At 46.7% G+C, this 13,898-nt stretch overlaps 3 protein-coding genes across 4 annotated transcripts in view; 2 read left to right on the forward strand and 1 right to left on the reverse strand.

The window, feature by feature from the left end:
- The window catches only part of pdpr (pyruvate dehydrogenase phosphatase regulatory subunit), a 29,683-nt gene extending 25,276 nt beyond the window's left edge, over positions 1-4,407 (forward strand). The window contains exons 15-18 of the mRNA XM_079997647.1: positions 1,941-2,035; positions 2,442-2,531; positions 3,072-3,254; positions 3,793-4,407. Of these exons, the coding sequence (XP_079853773.1) occupies positions 1,941-2,035; positions 2,442-2,531; positions 3,072-3,254; positions 3,793-4,200 (776 nt within the window). The 3' untranslated portion in view covers positions 4,201-4,407. The remainder of the gene's footprint in view (positions 1-1,940; positions 2,036-2,441; positions 2,532-3,071; positions 3,255-3,792) is intronic.
- A 134-nt stretch (positions 4,408-4,541) lies between these two features.
- Positions 4,542-7,477, reverse strand: mrps11 (mitochondrial ribosomal protein S11). Of its 2 annotated transcripts, XM_079997649.1 has the most exons (7): positions 7,414-7,477; positions 5,943-6,034; positions 5,493-5,570; positions 5,178-5,276; positions 4,957-5,086; positions 4,813-4,878; positions 4,542-4,731 (listed from the first exon to the last, which is right to left on the reverse strand). In XM_079997649.1, exons 2-7 carry the CDS (start codon positions 5,993-5,995, stop codon positions 4,624-4,626), a joined length of 534 nt encoding a protein of 177 aa, XP_079853775.1. In that variant the 5' UTR covers positions 5,996-6,034; positions 7,414-7,477; the 3' UTR covers positions 4,542-4,623. The 2 variants fall into 2 exon arrangements, with proteins under 2 accessions (XP_079853775.1, XP_079853774.1); XM_079997648.1 differs by lacking the exons at positions 5,493-5,570; positions 5,943-6,034; positions 7,414-7,477 and having other exon boundaries at positions 5,178-5,486.
- Positions 7,478-7,692: 215 nt separating this feature from the next.
- Positions 7,693-12,225, forward strand: mrpl46 (mitochondrial ribosomal protein L46; the record flags this gene model as incomplete). The annotated part of the gene is made up of 4 exons (XM_079997772.1): positions 7,693-7,869; positions 9,483-9,681; positions 10,627-10,797; positions 11,867-12,225. The coding sequence occupies 4 exons, from the start codon at positions 7,693-7,695 to the stop codon at positions 12,106-12,108; spliced, it is 789 nt and encodes a 262-aa protein (XP_079853898.1). The 3' UTR covers positions 12,109-12,225.
- Between the last annotated feature and the right edge of the window lie 1,673 nt (positions 12,226-13,898).

Genomic DNA, 13,898 nt, shown 5'->3' on the forward strand with positions numbered 1-13,898 from the left:
AATGTGCAAAGTCAACCAGAGCGTCGGCGCAGGCGACCGCAAGGGGCGGCGCCACTATCACACTATATCCGCATTAGGGTGGGGGGTACCGTATGTGCAGCTGTCCTATCACGTGAGCGTCTTCAGATCACGCAACGTATTTGTCATTGATGGACAGCCGATATATTCAATGAGTCCAAATTATTAGAAAATGTGATTTCTCTGATCCGGATATCAACTCTAAATGATCGAACATCCATCGCAATTCTTCGTAAGTTTTGCTGTGGATACCGCTGTAAACTGTGGTATCTGGCACCAAGACGTTTGAGGCAGATCCTTTAGTCCTGGAAGTTGTGAGGTGGGGCCCCATGGATCGGGCTTGTTGTTCCAGCACATCCCACAGATGCTCCATCAGATCGGAACCTGACCCCGCCCATCCACATGATGTAGAAGAAAAGGTAATTCATCAGACCAGACCACCTTCTTCAATGGTCAAGTTCTGACGCTGACGTGTCCATTGTAGGTGCTTTCAGAGGGGACAGGGGTCAGCATGGACATTCTGAGCACTCCCATACGCAGCAAGGTGCCATGCACTGTGTGTTCTGACCCCTTTCTATCATAGCACCATTCACTTTTTCACCACTTTGCGCTACAGTAGTTCTTCTGTGGGATCCAACCAGACGGACTAGACTTCACTCCCCTTATGCATCAATGAGCCTTGGGCCCCGTAACCCTGTTGCCAGTTCACTGGTCGTCCCGCACTTTTGGTAAGTAGTTACCACTGCATAGCGCGAACACTCCACAAGACCTGTGGTTTTGGAGATGCTCTGACCCAGTCGTATAGCATCACAATGTGCTCCATGTCAAAGTGGCTTAGATCCTTACGCTGCTTCAACACATCAACTTCAACAACTGACTGTTCACTTGCTGCCTCATATATATATATAATATATAACACTATATATATAATAATATATAACACTATGTATATATAATAATATATAACAGTGTATATATATATATATATATATATATATATATATATATATATATATATATATATATATCCATCCCACCCCTTGGAACCAGTGACAGATCACTTTATCTGTCACTGGTTTAATGTTGTGGATGATCGGTGTATAGAGAGAGTAGAGGTAGAGACAGGAGGTAAGTTTAAAGTAAAGAGAGGGTTCCCATGGGGTCAATACGGCATAAAGGGGCAGTTGCTTGGCCACTCCCAGCCATGCCTGCCACTCTATATGCAAATCTTGTGATTATTATATAGCAATATTCTGTACAATATAATCTAATAGAGAAAGAGAAAAGAGATCATGGGGCAGACAGATAGGTAGTTAGATGGATATTCTGTGGATGTTGTACTGTAGAGGGAAAACTGGCAAGAGCAATGTGGGTGGAGCAGAAAAGCTGGTTGTCATGGTGATGTAGGCAGAGCAGGACTGCTGGTTGTAATGATGATGTAGGCGGAGCAGGACAGCTAGTTCTCATGGTGATCACTCCAACGTTCTTAGTGTCAGAGGAAGATACTTTGGCGTTCTCCATGGTGATACAGAGATCTGTGGAGTTTTCCATGGAGAAGGAGGAGCTTCAGGTGGTGCACAGACAGACAGGTGGTGTTCTGGGGAAAGGAGAGACAGAGTGGAGTGAGGCAGTGAAGCCGTGGGAGGAGGTCACACCAAAGTGCCCCTGAGCAAGTACTGGTAGTTCTTGTAGTAGTACTTGTGGCCCCAGAATGAAGGGTTAACCCTAACCCTAACCCAGGGGTCCTCTGTATGAGACTTGGTGCTGTCCAACCCAGCAGACTGACCTCTGTGTGTACTGCTTTGTACTTATTGATCAGTGATCAGTATAAACATGGTACTGCATGGAGGCTCATCTAGTGATCAGGAGATAGCTCTTATTGGTCCTCAAGTCCACAGCTCTGATTGGTCCTCTGTCCTCAGCGCTGAACCTGATTGGTCCTCGTGCCATGGATGTCCTGGCTGAGCTGTCCTACGTTCCCATGACACCAGAACACTTCCCCTCCATGTTCTGCAAGGTGGGGCCTCCGGATACTACTGTGTACTTTGTAGTAGCACTATGTTTAGAATAGAGTAGTACTATGTTTAGAAAAAAGTAGTTCTATGTTTAGAATAGAGTAGTACTATGTTTAGAGTACAACTATGTTTAGAATGGAGTAGTTCTATGTTTCAAATGGAGTAGTTCTATGTTTAGAATATAGTACTAGTACTGGATTCAAGATTCGAGAGGTTTATTTGTCACATACATATACATAGGTTCATACATATATGCAGGGAAATGTCATTGCACACCCGGAGATTACGCACAGTAAGCTCTAAAAATACTATGTTTAGAATAGAGTAGTACCGTGTTTAGACGGTAGAACATGGTAGTATTCTGTAGTGGATAAAGTAACGTGTGTGCGTGTGTGCGTGTGTGTGTAGGAGATGAGTGTGGGTTATGCCAACGGGATCAGAGTGATGAGTATGACTCACACTGGAGAACCAGGCTTCATGCTGTACATCCCGATAGAGGTACAACACACTACTACTACACACTGGAGAATGAGGTTTCATGCTATACATCCCGATAGAGGTACAACACACTACAACTACACACTGGAGAACTGGGCTTCATGCTATACATCCTGATAGAGGTACAACACACTACTACTACACCATACTATGCAGTACTACTAATGTAGTAGGTTGCTGATTGAATCTATAAAAAGATGCTGTGATCCCAGTTGGCCACAGTGGAGGGCGAAGCATCTGAGAGCCAGGGAAAAAAAAAAAAAAAAAGATTCAGATTGTACGTACGTTGCCGACAGATTGTCCAAACAATGTCATATACACTTGAACGGACTGTCCCTTACCCCTTATTCGGCCGTTATCACGACGTATGAAAAGGCACAATGGCGGAAATGTTCCTGAATATAGCTGCATGTGTGAAGCGGTGCGGGAAAAGGTTATCACAGTAATTTACCAGAAATTATGTGTGAAAGAGGCTTATCTGTCTACCTGTCTCCCATCCTGTCTGTCTCACTTCACCCCGCCTTTCATCCCTCGCTCCAGTACGCCCTCCACGTCTACAACGAGGTGATGTCTGTGGGTCAGAGGTTCGGGGTGAGGAACGCCGGCTACTACGCCCTGAGGAGCCTGCGGGTGGAGAACTTCTTTGCCTTCTGGGGCTCAGACCTGGACGGCTTCACCTCCCCCCTGGAGGGAGGGAGGGAGTCCAGGGTGAAGCTGGACAAGGTGGGTGGAGGAAGAGAGGAGCAGGGGAGGTAGAGAGGAGGACAGGGACAGAGGGCCTGTGAGGTGGAGGAGAGAGGGGGATGAGATGGAGAGGGGGATGGGGTGGAGGTAGAGAGGATGAGAGGGGTGAGGCAAAGGTAGAGAGGAGAGGAGGGTGAGGTGGAGATAGAGGGGAGAGGGGGGTGATAGAGGGGAGATGGGGATGGGTTAGAGGAGAGGGGGATGAGGTGGAGAGGGGGATAAGGTGGAGGTAGAGGAGGGGGGGGATGAGGTGGACGTAGTGTAGAGAGGAGGATGAGGTGGTGGTAGAGGTGATGAAGATTAGGTGGAGGTCGTGAGGAGGGGGATGAGGTGGAGGAAGGAGATGGGGTAGAGAGGTTGAGTTGGAGGTAGAGGGCAGGAGAGGTGAGGAAGAGAGGAGGGGAATGAGGTACAGGTAGAGATAGGATGAGAGTAGGATGTTTCTTCCTGTCAAAGAATCATTCTACACCTTTATAAAGTCCTCCCCTCATTCACCCCATTCTCCTCCACCCCCCAGGAGATGGACTTCCTGGGTCGTGATGCCTTGCTCTTGCAGCGCCATGAGGGTTTGTACCGTCGCCTGGTTCTGCTCGTTCTGTTGGACCACGACACGGAGCTGGATCTGTGGCCGTGGTGGGCGGAGCCAGTGTACCGTGGCTCTGAGCTGGTTGGCTCCACCTCCAGCTCCGCCTACAGCTACACCTTGCAGCGCCACCTATGCATGGCGCTGGTGCGGCCTCCTGGGGCCCCGGTAACCCCCGACCTGCTGACCCCTGACCTGCTGACCCGGGCCGAGTACCAGGTGGACATCGCGGGGCAGCGATACACCGCCCGCGCCAAGCTCTACCCGCTAAGCTCCACCCTTGCACAGCAGAGGCCACGCCCTAAAGACCCGCTGGAGCTAAGCAACCTGCAGGGGAAGTGAGCCCCGTAGGAAGTGACCGCACGCACTCCTCTACCCCCTCCTGGGTTAAATATTTGATCAGTACTCAGTGCCTTAACAGGTGAACAGTTTAAGTATCATTAATAACTATGATGTTTTTGTTTGGCTCCGACAGATCCTAGTGTAATACGCCCCCCCCACACTCCCCCAGTTTGTTCCTGAATCTGAAACTAAAAGGTTTTGAACCGTCTGTGTCTCATCTGTATATCTGTGATTTAAATCTGATTCATATTTCATTTGTTAGTTTTTTTCTACATTAAATATCTTTGATCTTTTATTTAGAGAAACAGGAAGTGATGTAATGAGCACATGATCAAAGTAGATTCATGGACAGAACATTTTTATTAACATTCAACACTATAAATACAATACAACCCTGCCCCCCACATGGTATGCCCCGCCCCATCACATCCTGCGGGCCTTGCGGGGGCGGCACCCATTGTGCGGCACCGGCGTGTTGTCGCTGATGGACACCACCTCTACTCCACCCATCGCCAGCCCCTTGATGGCAGACTGCAGGAAACAGAAATACCACCATCACTTCCTCTGTACTCTCTAGTACACAGTCTCATGATGGTTGGCATTGTTACTCACCAGGCGTCCGGGTCCCAAACCACTGACGACGACTCGGACATAGGCCACGCCCTTCAACGTTGCTTTCTGAGCGACAGAAAAAAACTGGTTCAGCTCCCAGAATGCATCTGTCTGTTAAACTGCAGCATGCTGGGATGCAGTTACCGTGGCAGCAGAGATGCCAGCTGTTTGGGCGGCAATGGGCGTCGACTTCTTGACGTTCTTGAATCCTTCGGTTCCACAGGAAGTTCGCACAAGGGAAAGACCGGCGCTGTCAGTCACCTGGACGTGGGTGCTGACAGGAAGTGACATGGTTACAATGTGTTGACCGGAAGTGACATGGTCACAACGTATGCTGAAGGGGCTGAGGAGGAGGTTTTTCTTACTTGTTGTATGTGGCTTTGATGTGAGCGATGTGCAGCTGGTCAAAGGTGAGCCCCGCCCACTGCAGGGCACCGCCCTCTCCTGGCAATGGAGGGAAGTGACTGGAACCAGGAGCAGAAAGACCAAGATTATTCCAGAGATATGAATACTTCTCCCAAATGTCTGGAATGTGATTATTTGTACATATTGTATTGTAATATTCCTCACCATGAGGATCATGAACGAGTACAATGTCATCTTCTCCGTCTGATTTTATACAAAACATTTCATTTAGTCATTCATATTTTTAATAATTAAAGCATGTTTGAAGTTTCCACCTGAACTGTTTAGTTTCTGCAGCAATGTTCTCCTGTGGAGCCGCCGCTGAACTGGAGGAGCAGGAGGCGCGAAGCAGCCTGAGGAGCACAGAGCAGGGTATTCACAGGTTACGTGTGTGATAAAATAACGCATACTCGTAGTTGAAGATGGGCTCTGTCCTGCTGCGGCTAGAGCGCCTCTTGTGACCAAGTGTGGTACTTGTGACCCGTTTCAGCACAAACTTATTACAGTTTGTTTCCCACAGTAAAGTGGGTTGGGTTCTTTTATGAACCATAAACTGTTCTGCAGCCCAGAATGTTCGGCTTGTGGATGAGTACAGTTTCGTTTCACATGTTGCACCTTGTAACATCTGTTTAATGATCAATCCAAATCAATCATTGTGTTGGGTTTTGAAGGTTATTCTGTTCTAAACATCAGACTATTGAGATGAAAACACAGTTTAAACTCACAAAGTGTCTCCAGCTGCTTTATTAAAAGCAGATTTTAGTCCAAGCCGCAGCATCGTTCTGCTCCTCTGGGCCTGCTTCCGGGTCCTCTGGGTCTGGACATTAGACTTACAATGTAAATCCTGAACAAAAAAACACCCTAAACTACAATTTATCCTCCATGCTTTAAAACCTAGTCCTACTATAGAATCTCTACCCAGGTCAGTCACCCTAACACCCTATTCCTGCTTATCCATCATATCCTATAAAAGACCTGTATCCCTTGAAGCTAACAGTACCTCAGTGCTCAGTAACCCTTTTAATGTGAATTCCTGTTGCACCCTAATTCCCTCACATTATTTCTCATCATCTCTCTGTGTCCCATACTTCTTCTTACATGCCCTCCTGTGTCCACTAGCCACGTTTGGTCCCCGCTCATTGTTTTCATTGGGACTTGTGCAAAGTGGGGTCCTGTCAAAATTCCATCCGTGCTTGGCAAAGTGCTACTCAAACTCAAATAGTGAAAAAGTATGGCGCACTTTGCAACACAAACTACCTTGACAGACTCTCAAACATGTTTCGATAACCTGCTGTGATGGCGAAATATCAGTTTTGTTTTAATGTCAAAAAAGATCATTTCCGCGTTTAAAGTGTCAGCCGGATGGCTTCTTCTTCGCCTAACACGATGCTCACCGCTGCAAATAGGTTTTGGAAGATATATTGCAATGTATTGGGATGAGTCTGCTTGCTTGGCCCAGGTGAAGGTCTAGATGGTTGTCACGAATAAAAACATGGTTTGCAGGTGTGGAAAAAGGAACAAAAAAAAGGGATATTATTGACCCATTTCCCCCTTAAAAAAAAACAACCCAGGACAACATTAAAAATACTTGCAATGGGGAAAGTGTTTTTGCATTTTCCAAACTGCGTTTGGAAAAACCCCATGCTTTGGACTTTTTGGGGAAGTGACAGGGCATTCTAATGTGAATGTGAATATTATGTATTTATTTTCGATATACAACTCTTACCTAGATGCAAGTGTTTGTTTATTTGAGTTTTTTTATAACCTCCCTTGCTTACTACAACCCAATACATTGCAATATATCTTCCAACCACTAGCTGCAGCAGTGAGCATCTTGTGAGGCGAAGAAGCAGCTACCCGGCTGACACTTTAAATGCAGAAATGATCTTTTTCTTTTATTTTTGGGATTAACACTCAACTGACATATTGCACATCGCGGCGGGTTTCTCACAGCTATGTTGGACAGTCCGTCGAGGTAGTTTGTGTTACAAAGTGCGCCATACTTCTTTCACTATTTGGGTTAGAGAAGCACTTTGCCAAGGACGGATGGAGCGAGTGCACACAGTCGACGCCTTCCTTCCCTTCTTGCCTCACTTGTTTTTTTCCCCGCAGTTGACACATTTAACCTCTGCTTTGCTGAAACTCATTTGTTTTATAACTATTTCTATATTTATTCAAAACATTTTGCCAACTCACCCACACGCGTTGTAACCTACAGATATCTTAACTGATGTTCCGGTTCCTCCGGGTCTGCTTCCGGTTCAGGACCTGGACCAGTCCACTGTTCGGGGCGAGGGGGGTGGGTGTTAGTATTAATAGTAAATAAAATAACATTTATTAAAATGTAGATTTGTATTGAAATTAAAGCTTCTGCTTCGTGTCGCAGATCAAATAATGAACTGATCTGGAAAGTTAAATTACCCCCCCTAAGAGTAGCCTGAGCTGCTGCCGCGCTGCATTCTGGGACATAACAAGATGGCGGCTCGCTCCGTGTGGCGGCTCTCCCAGCGCGTGAACCGGACCGGAACCAGGCTGTTCTGCACGAGGCCCGCGGCGTGGAGGCTGGTGGCGGCCGCGTGCCTGCAGAGACTTCCGGTCATCACGCCGGAAGTGAGCGGCGTCCAGCGAGATTTCCGCAGCATGCTGCAGCAGGTCAGAGGTCAAACTGGGAAGCAAACTGGACCAGTTCCGTCACTGGTTCCGATTCCGTCCGTCTTAGGGTCACATTAATACAGGATGCGATCTGATCCGGGTCATTAGGAACCAGGGTCGTCATGTCCCAGAGACCCAGCATTGTTGGGTCTGGTCTGAAGCCACAGGTCGGTCTTCCTGACCCACAATGTCTAGAGACCCGGCAGCCTCTCAAGGCCTGATGGGTCTAATGGACCTGATGGATCCGTTTCTAAAGGCTGCTTTAAGCCCAGTTCTAATAAAAAATTAAAAAAAAACGTTAGCGACGTCACTTCCTGTTGTAGTGTTGGATCCAAACTTGTAGCATGAGATGAAAAATGTGAAGCATGAGCAGCCTCCACCAAGGAGGGTGGAGCTTATCACAGACAGGGCGGAGGTTATCGCCAAACGTCTCCCCATAGGAACCAGCGGAAATCCCGTTTGTTGCAAAAGCTTGTTTCCATGGCAACAGATTGATTATAATGCACTTCAGTGCAGCTGAAGTACACAGGTACAACACAGTACATTTAAAATACTCAAGTCCAGTTTATTTATATCACCTTTAATCGCAGTACAGTCTCAATATTGATAATTAATAAAGAGTTGCATTGCAGGTTGAGAACTCCACTTGCAGACTAACTCTGTCCTGATTGCAATGCCATACAAATACTCTGTTGTACGCCCAGTATGCAGACAGCACAGGTTAAAAAAGAAGAAAAAGGAGCAGGGGGCAGCATTCAATGACGCCCCCGGGGACCTGGTTCCATATGTCCATCGCTGGTCAGACCATGATGGGTGCATGTTTTGGGTGGGGGTCCTTACTGATGTTAGATGCAGGAAACCCCATGTGAGCACAGGGAGGACATGCAAACTCCACACAGAGAGGTTCCTAATTGGGAGATAACCCACCAGAGCACGGTGCCAACAGCGCCCCAGGCTGGAATGGAACCCAGGACCTTCTTGCTGTGAGGCAGTAGTGCAATGCACAACCGTGCCACTCTTCAAGCCAAACCCTAACCCTTTAGGTGTTTCAGGTGGAGTGGGTGTTTCAGCTAGGGATGTGCCCGGTTAGTCAACTAGTCGCTACCCTTGCTAGTCAGCACCAGGAATACTAGTCGGTTAAACGTATTATTATTTTATTAATGTAAACATTTCAGTTAACTATTGACATAATTTTCACTGAAATGTGGCGTAGGGAAGATCATTTTCCCGGTGTCGGCGTCCATCATTAGGGACCCCTCGTTCGGCACATTCCCGGGGTCACGGACTCTTAACCCCCTAACCCTAACCCCGGGGGGCTCTGGCACACCACCGGCTCGCCTCCACCTGGTCCATCGGGGAGGTGGAGCTTGAGCGCGTGAGATATAACCGAAAGATGGTGAACAATGCCTGTGCAGCAGCAATTAAAATAGTATTTGGTTATTGAGGAATGTGATCAATGGTTTTAAATGGCTTTATAATGTATGCAATATTTTTTCAGACTTTTAGACTTGTTGACGAGTCTAAGTTTAAACTTCCGTTTAAACGTCACAGAAATAAGTCGTCAGGAACATCCCTAGTTTCGGGTGGTGTTTGACATGTTTCTGGTGTTGCAGGTGGAGCTGGAAAGCAGCCTGCTGTCGGACCATGAGCTTCGGCTCCTGGACGATGCAGAGCGTCTGAGCCGGCGTCAGGCTGAGGACTATGACTCGGACCAGGACGAGGAGGACGGACAGGAGACCGTCCTGGCCCAGGACCTGGAGGACGCCTGGGACCAGAGGCTCCAGATGTTCCAGCCCGAACCCCGCACCCGAGGTCAGTGAGGGTCGCTCAGGATCACTCAGGGGTCACTAAATTGCCACACATTTCCTTCAATAGAGAAATATTACATACAGTATACATTATATAACCGTTAATCGCGCCCTTATTATAACTTCAGAATTTTGCCACTCTAATTGGATTCGGCTGTTCAATGCAAATATTCGGCAGGGAGGCAGGACTGGCTCTTCCTACAGGCGAGATAGGCGGGGAGTGTGGAGAATGAGATGGGTGGGTAGGAAGGCGTGCGTAGCGGTGACACTTTCTCTGTGACACCCTCCCCGACTCTCTCCCCCATCACCCCCATTCAAGATTCAAGATTCAAGATTCAAGATTCAAGATTTTTTATTTGTCACATACATATACATACTTCCATACATATATGCAGTGAAATGTAATGCAACGCCCCGGTGATAGCACACAAGAAGTCCTAGGAAAAAATAGAAAATAAAATAAAAAGTAGAAAATTCCTTTCTAATAGACCGACTAACTGACTCCTAAAACGTAATACAGTAAGTGGAATACTTATAGAATAAGATAAAAATATATAGAATAAAATACAATAAAAATGAATTGAAATAAGATGGAATAGATAGAAGGAATATGCCTATGTATATACAGATATGTGCATTTAAAGTGGCATGTGAATGTGAATAGAGTGAGGTAGTGTTGGGATAATACAGCACAGTATACAACAGTACGGCGCAGCAATACGGCATCACGAACAAACCTGAAAAGTGATACAGTATGCGGTACAGTATGCTACATACAGTACTCCATGCGTTATGCGCAGAAAATAATCTTAATAAGTCTACGAGTCGGAGCCCCATTCCTCCGTGCCCCACCCCCACACTGTTTTTACTTGTTTTATTTGGAGGAACGGGGCACAGAAATTGGGCGCACGGAGAGCTGTGTTCTGGTTCTGACCGGACTCTGTTCCAGCCGACGTGGAGCAGAACCTGTCCTCCTGTGAGCGTCGCCTGGACCAGCCGCTGGTGCTGCTTGCTCAACAGCACACAGGCAGCGAGCGGCAGTGGCTGCTTCCCCAGAGTGACTGGAGGGACGGAGAGACTTTGAGGGAGACGGCACAACGAGCCCTGGACGCCCTGCCAGGTAGACCTCTGTCAATCTGTTGACCTCCATCAGTCTGTACACCACCATCAGTCTAGACCTAGATTCAAGAGTTTTTTTCGTCACATACATATACATACTTTTATACATATTTGCAGTGAAATGTCTTTGCAACGCTCACAGAGATTATGCACAATAGTTACTAAATCGAACATTATAGCTAACCTCATTCCTACTTAGCAACTAACTGAAACTAACTTGTTCCTAAAACACAGTGCAGTTAGTGAATAGAATAATATCAATAAAATAAGACTCAAAGGTAATACAAAGTGGGGGTACAAAATAGAAGTGAAGGGAATAGAGTTATTTATATGGGATAGGCTATATGTATATACAGATATGTGCAGTAAAGTGTATGTGAATAAAGTGAGTATGGAGATGTACAGTATAAAACACTACTACACAGCAATACAGTAACACAGAACAGCAATACAGCGCAGTATACAGTAATCCAGAACAGTGACACAGTATGCAGTACAGTATGCTACATACAGTACAGTAAGGTAGTGGGGCCTATGTGTGTGGCTCAGTGAGGACCCCTGGTGAGGTCAGCATTGACAGTTCTAATGGCTCGATGTAGAGTCTCAGTCTCTGTTCTCGCTGTGGGGCTGCGGAGGCTCTTGCCCGATCGCAGCAGCTGGAACAGTCCGTTGTTGGGGTGATGTGGATCCTTCATGACCCTGCAGCTCTGCTACTACACCTCCTGGTGTATAAGTCCTGCAGGGGGGGGGGGGGGGGGGTTGGTAGTTCCAGTGGTACACTGGGCTGAACGCACCACCCTCTGCAGGGCCCGCCTGTCCTGAGCAGTACAGTTCCCAAACCAGGCAGGGATATTGCCTGTCAGGATGCTCTCCACCGCTCCAGGGTAGAAGGACTTGAGGATCCTCACCGAGACTCTGAAGACCTACATCAGTTTAGACCTCCATCAAATTGTAAACCATCAGTCTCGACCCCCATCAGTCTGTAGACCTCAATCAGTCTGTAGATGATCAGTCTAGACCTCCATCAGTCTGTGGACCTTTATCTGACTCTTTGTGCCCTTTGTTCTCAGTGGGAGGGCTCCAGACCAGGTTCCTGGGCAGTGCCCCCTGTGGTGTGTATAAGTACAAGCTTCCCTGCTCTGCTCGGAACAACCACATCATGGGGGTCAAGGTGTTCTTCTTCAAGGCTATCCTGAGCGGCAGCCACCCCGCCCCGCAAGCCGACGCCCTCTGGCTGACCAAGGAGGAACTGCATGACTTCCTGAAGCCGCCCTACTTGGAGAAGGTTCACGCCTTCTTCCTCCACCTGTGAATCTCGGTGGTCGCCTCAGTCTTCTTTATGTCTTCTTGTGGAAAGTTGTTTTCATTCAATATCGTCGGTAAAATATTTATACATCCAATAATATGAGAATAAAGGTTTTCAAACCGACAGTTTGGTGGACACTTTTTAAGGGGAGCGTGCACTCCAGGGTTCCTCCACTAGGGAGTTAGTGCAAGTGTATGTAGTACATCGTATAGTATGTGGTGATAATATGTAGTACATAGTATACTATGTACTACATAGTAAAGAAGAGAAGGTTCTTTATTCATTACACACCACAACACATGCAGCGACGGCGACCAACACACGGGCTTCATGCTGTGCTGGTGAAATGAGGTCTCTGCTTTTTAACCCGTCCTGGCTTGTCCTTCCTCCAGGGGGCAGCCAGGAGCGGTGGGCAGCGTACAGCCACGCCCTGGGACCAGTTACAACTGTCCATCGCTGGTCAGACCAAGATGTTCTGCATGTTTTTGGTGGAGGTCCTTACTGATGTTACATGGAGGAAACTCCATGTTTTTGGTGGAGGTTCTTACTGATGTTACATGGCGGAAACTGTTGGAGAAATTCTCCTGCGTGCTCTGTGATGTTAACCTGCCCGCTACAGAAAAAACAGAGTATTAAAGTTATTTATTCTGCAGAATGAAGAGAAAGATAGTCATGCTTTAAAGCAGTGTTCTGATCAGTCTACCCCTATTGCTGACGAACAGGGCTTTATACCGAAGAGAGGTTGTGTGCCATTGGTCAGGTGTCATTTACAAGACTGTGCCCCTCAATCATATCCCCAGGTGTTACCCTCAAACAGATATTTAACAGTCAAACTCCGTTCACAGAAACAAACACAATGCTCTTTCGAGCCCCCCTGGACTTATCCTTATCTCCAAACAAGGTCGAGTGAGGATGAATTGTGATCTGGTTTTTCAATACTATAATTGACATTGTTAAGAAAGAGCAATCTCTTCATATCAACTCAGAGACTCATCTAAACCCAGGGGCAATGAGTTTTAAAAGCTACATAACATACAAAAGGCTATTGTCCTGTGGGGATGGTAGCTCAGGAGGTAGAGCTGGTGGTCTAGTCATCTAAAGGTTGCTGGTTCCATCCGAGGCTCCTCCTGCTAGCATGCTGTAGTGTCCTTGAGCAAGACACTTAACCCCTAATTCCTCCTGATGGCTGCGTCCGTTGGTGTTTGAATAATTGTAAGTCGCTTTGGATAAAAGCGTCTGATCAATGTAAATGTAATGTAATGTCCTATATAAAACATCATTCAAATAGTTGATCATGTGCATTTTTCTCTTAACAAAACCCCATGTTTTTGGTGAGTGGTCCTTACTGATGTTACGTGAAGGAAACCCCATGTTTTTGGTGGGGGTCCTTGCTGATGTTAGGGTTAGTGATAGTATAGTATGTAGTACATAGTATAGTACATAGTATAGTATGTACTTGTGGTGACAGTATAGTATGTAGTATAGTACATAGTATATTATAGTATGTAGTGATAATATGTAAGTGTATAGTATGTAGTATAGTACATAGTATAGTACATAGTAGTAGGTAGTATAGTATATTATATAGTATATAGTACAGAGTATAATATCATCGTCTGACCAGCGATGGACATATGGAACCAGGTCCTGCAGCCCACTGCTCCTGGCTGCCCCCCCTGGAGTAAGGACAAGCCGGGATGGTTAAATCTAGAGAACCTATTTCACCAGCACCATCCGAATCGTGTGTGCGAGCGTGTGTTGTAGTGGTTTGTCGTGTGATAATCAAAGACTCTTCT

Source organism: Zeus faber (genome assembly GCF_960531495.2).
Source record: "Zeus faber genome assembly, chromosome: 3".
NCBI classification, from domain to species: Eukaryota; Metazoa; Chordata; class Actinopteri; order Zeiformes; family Zeidae; genus Zeus; species Zeus faber.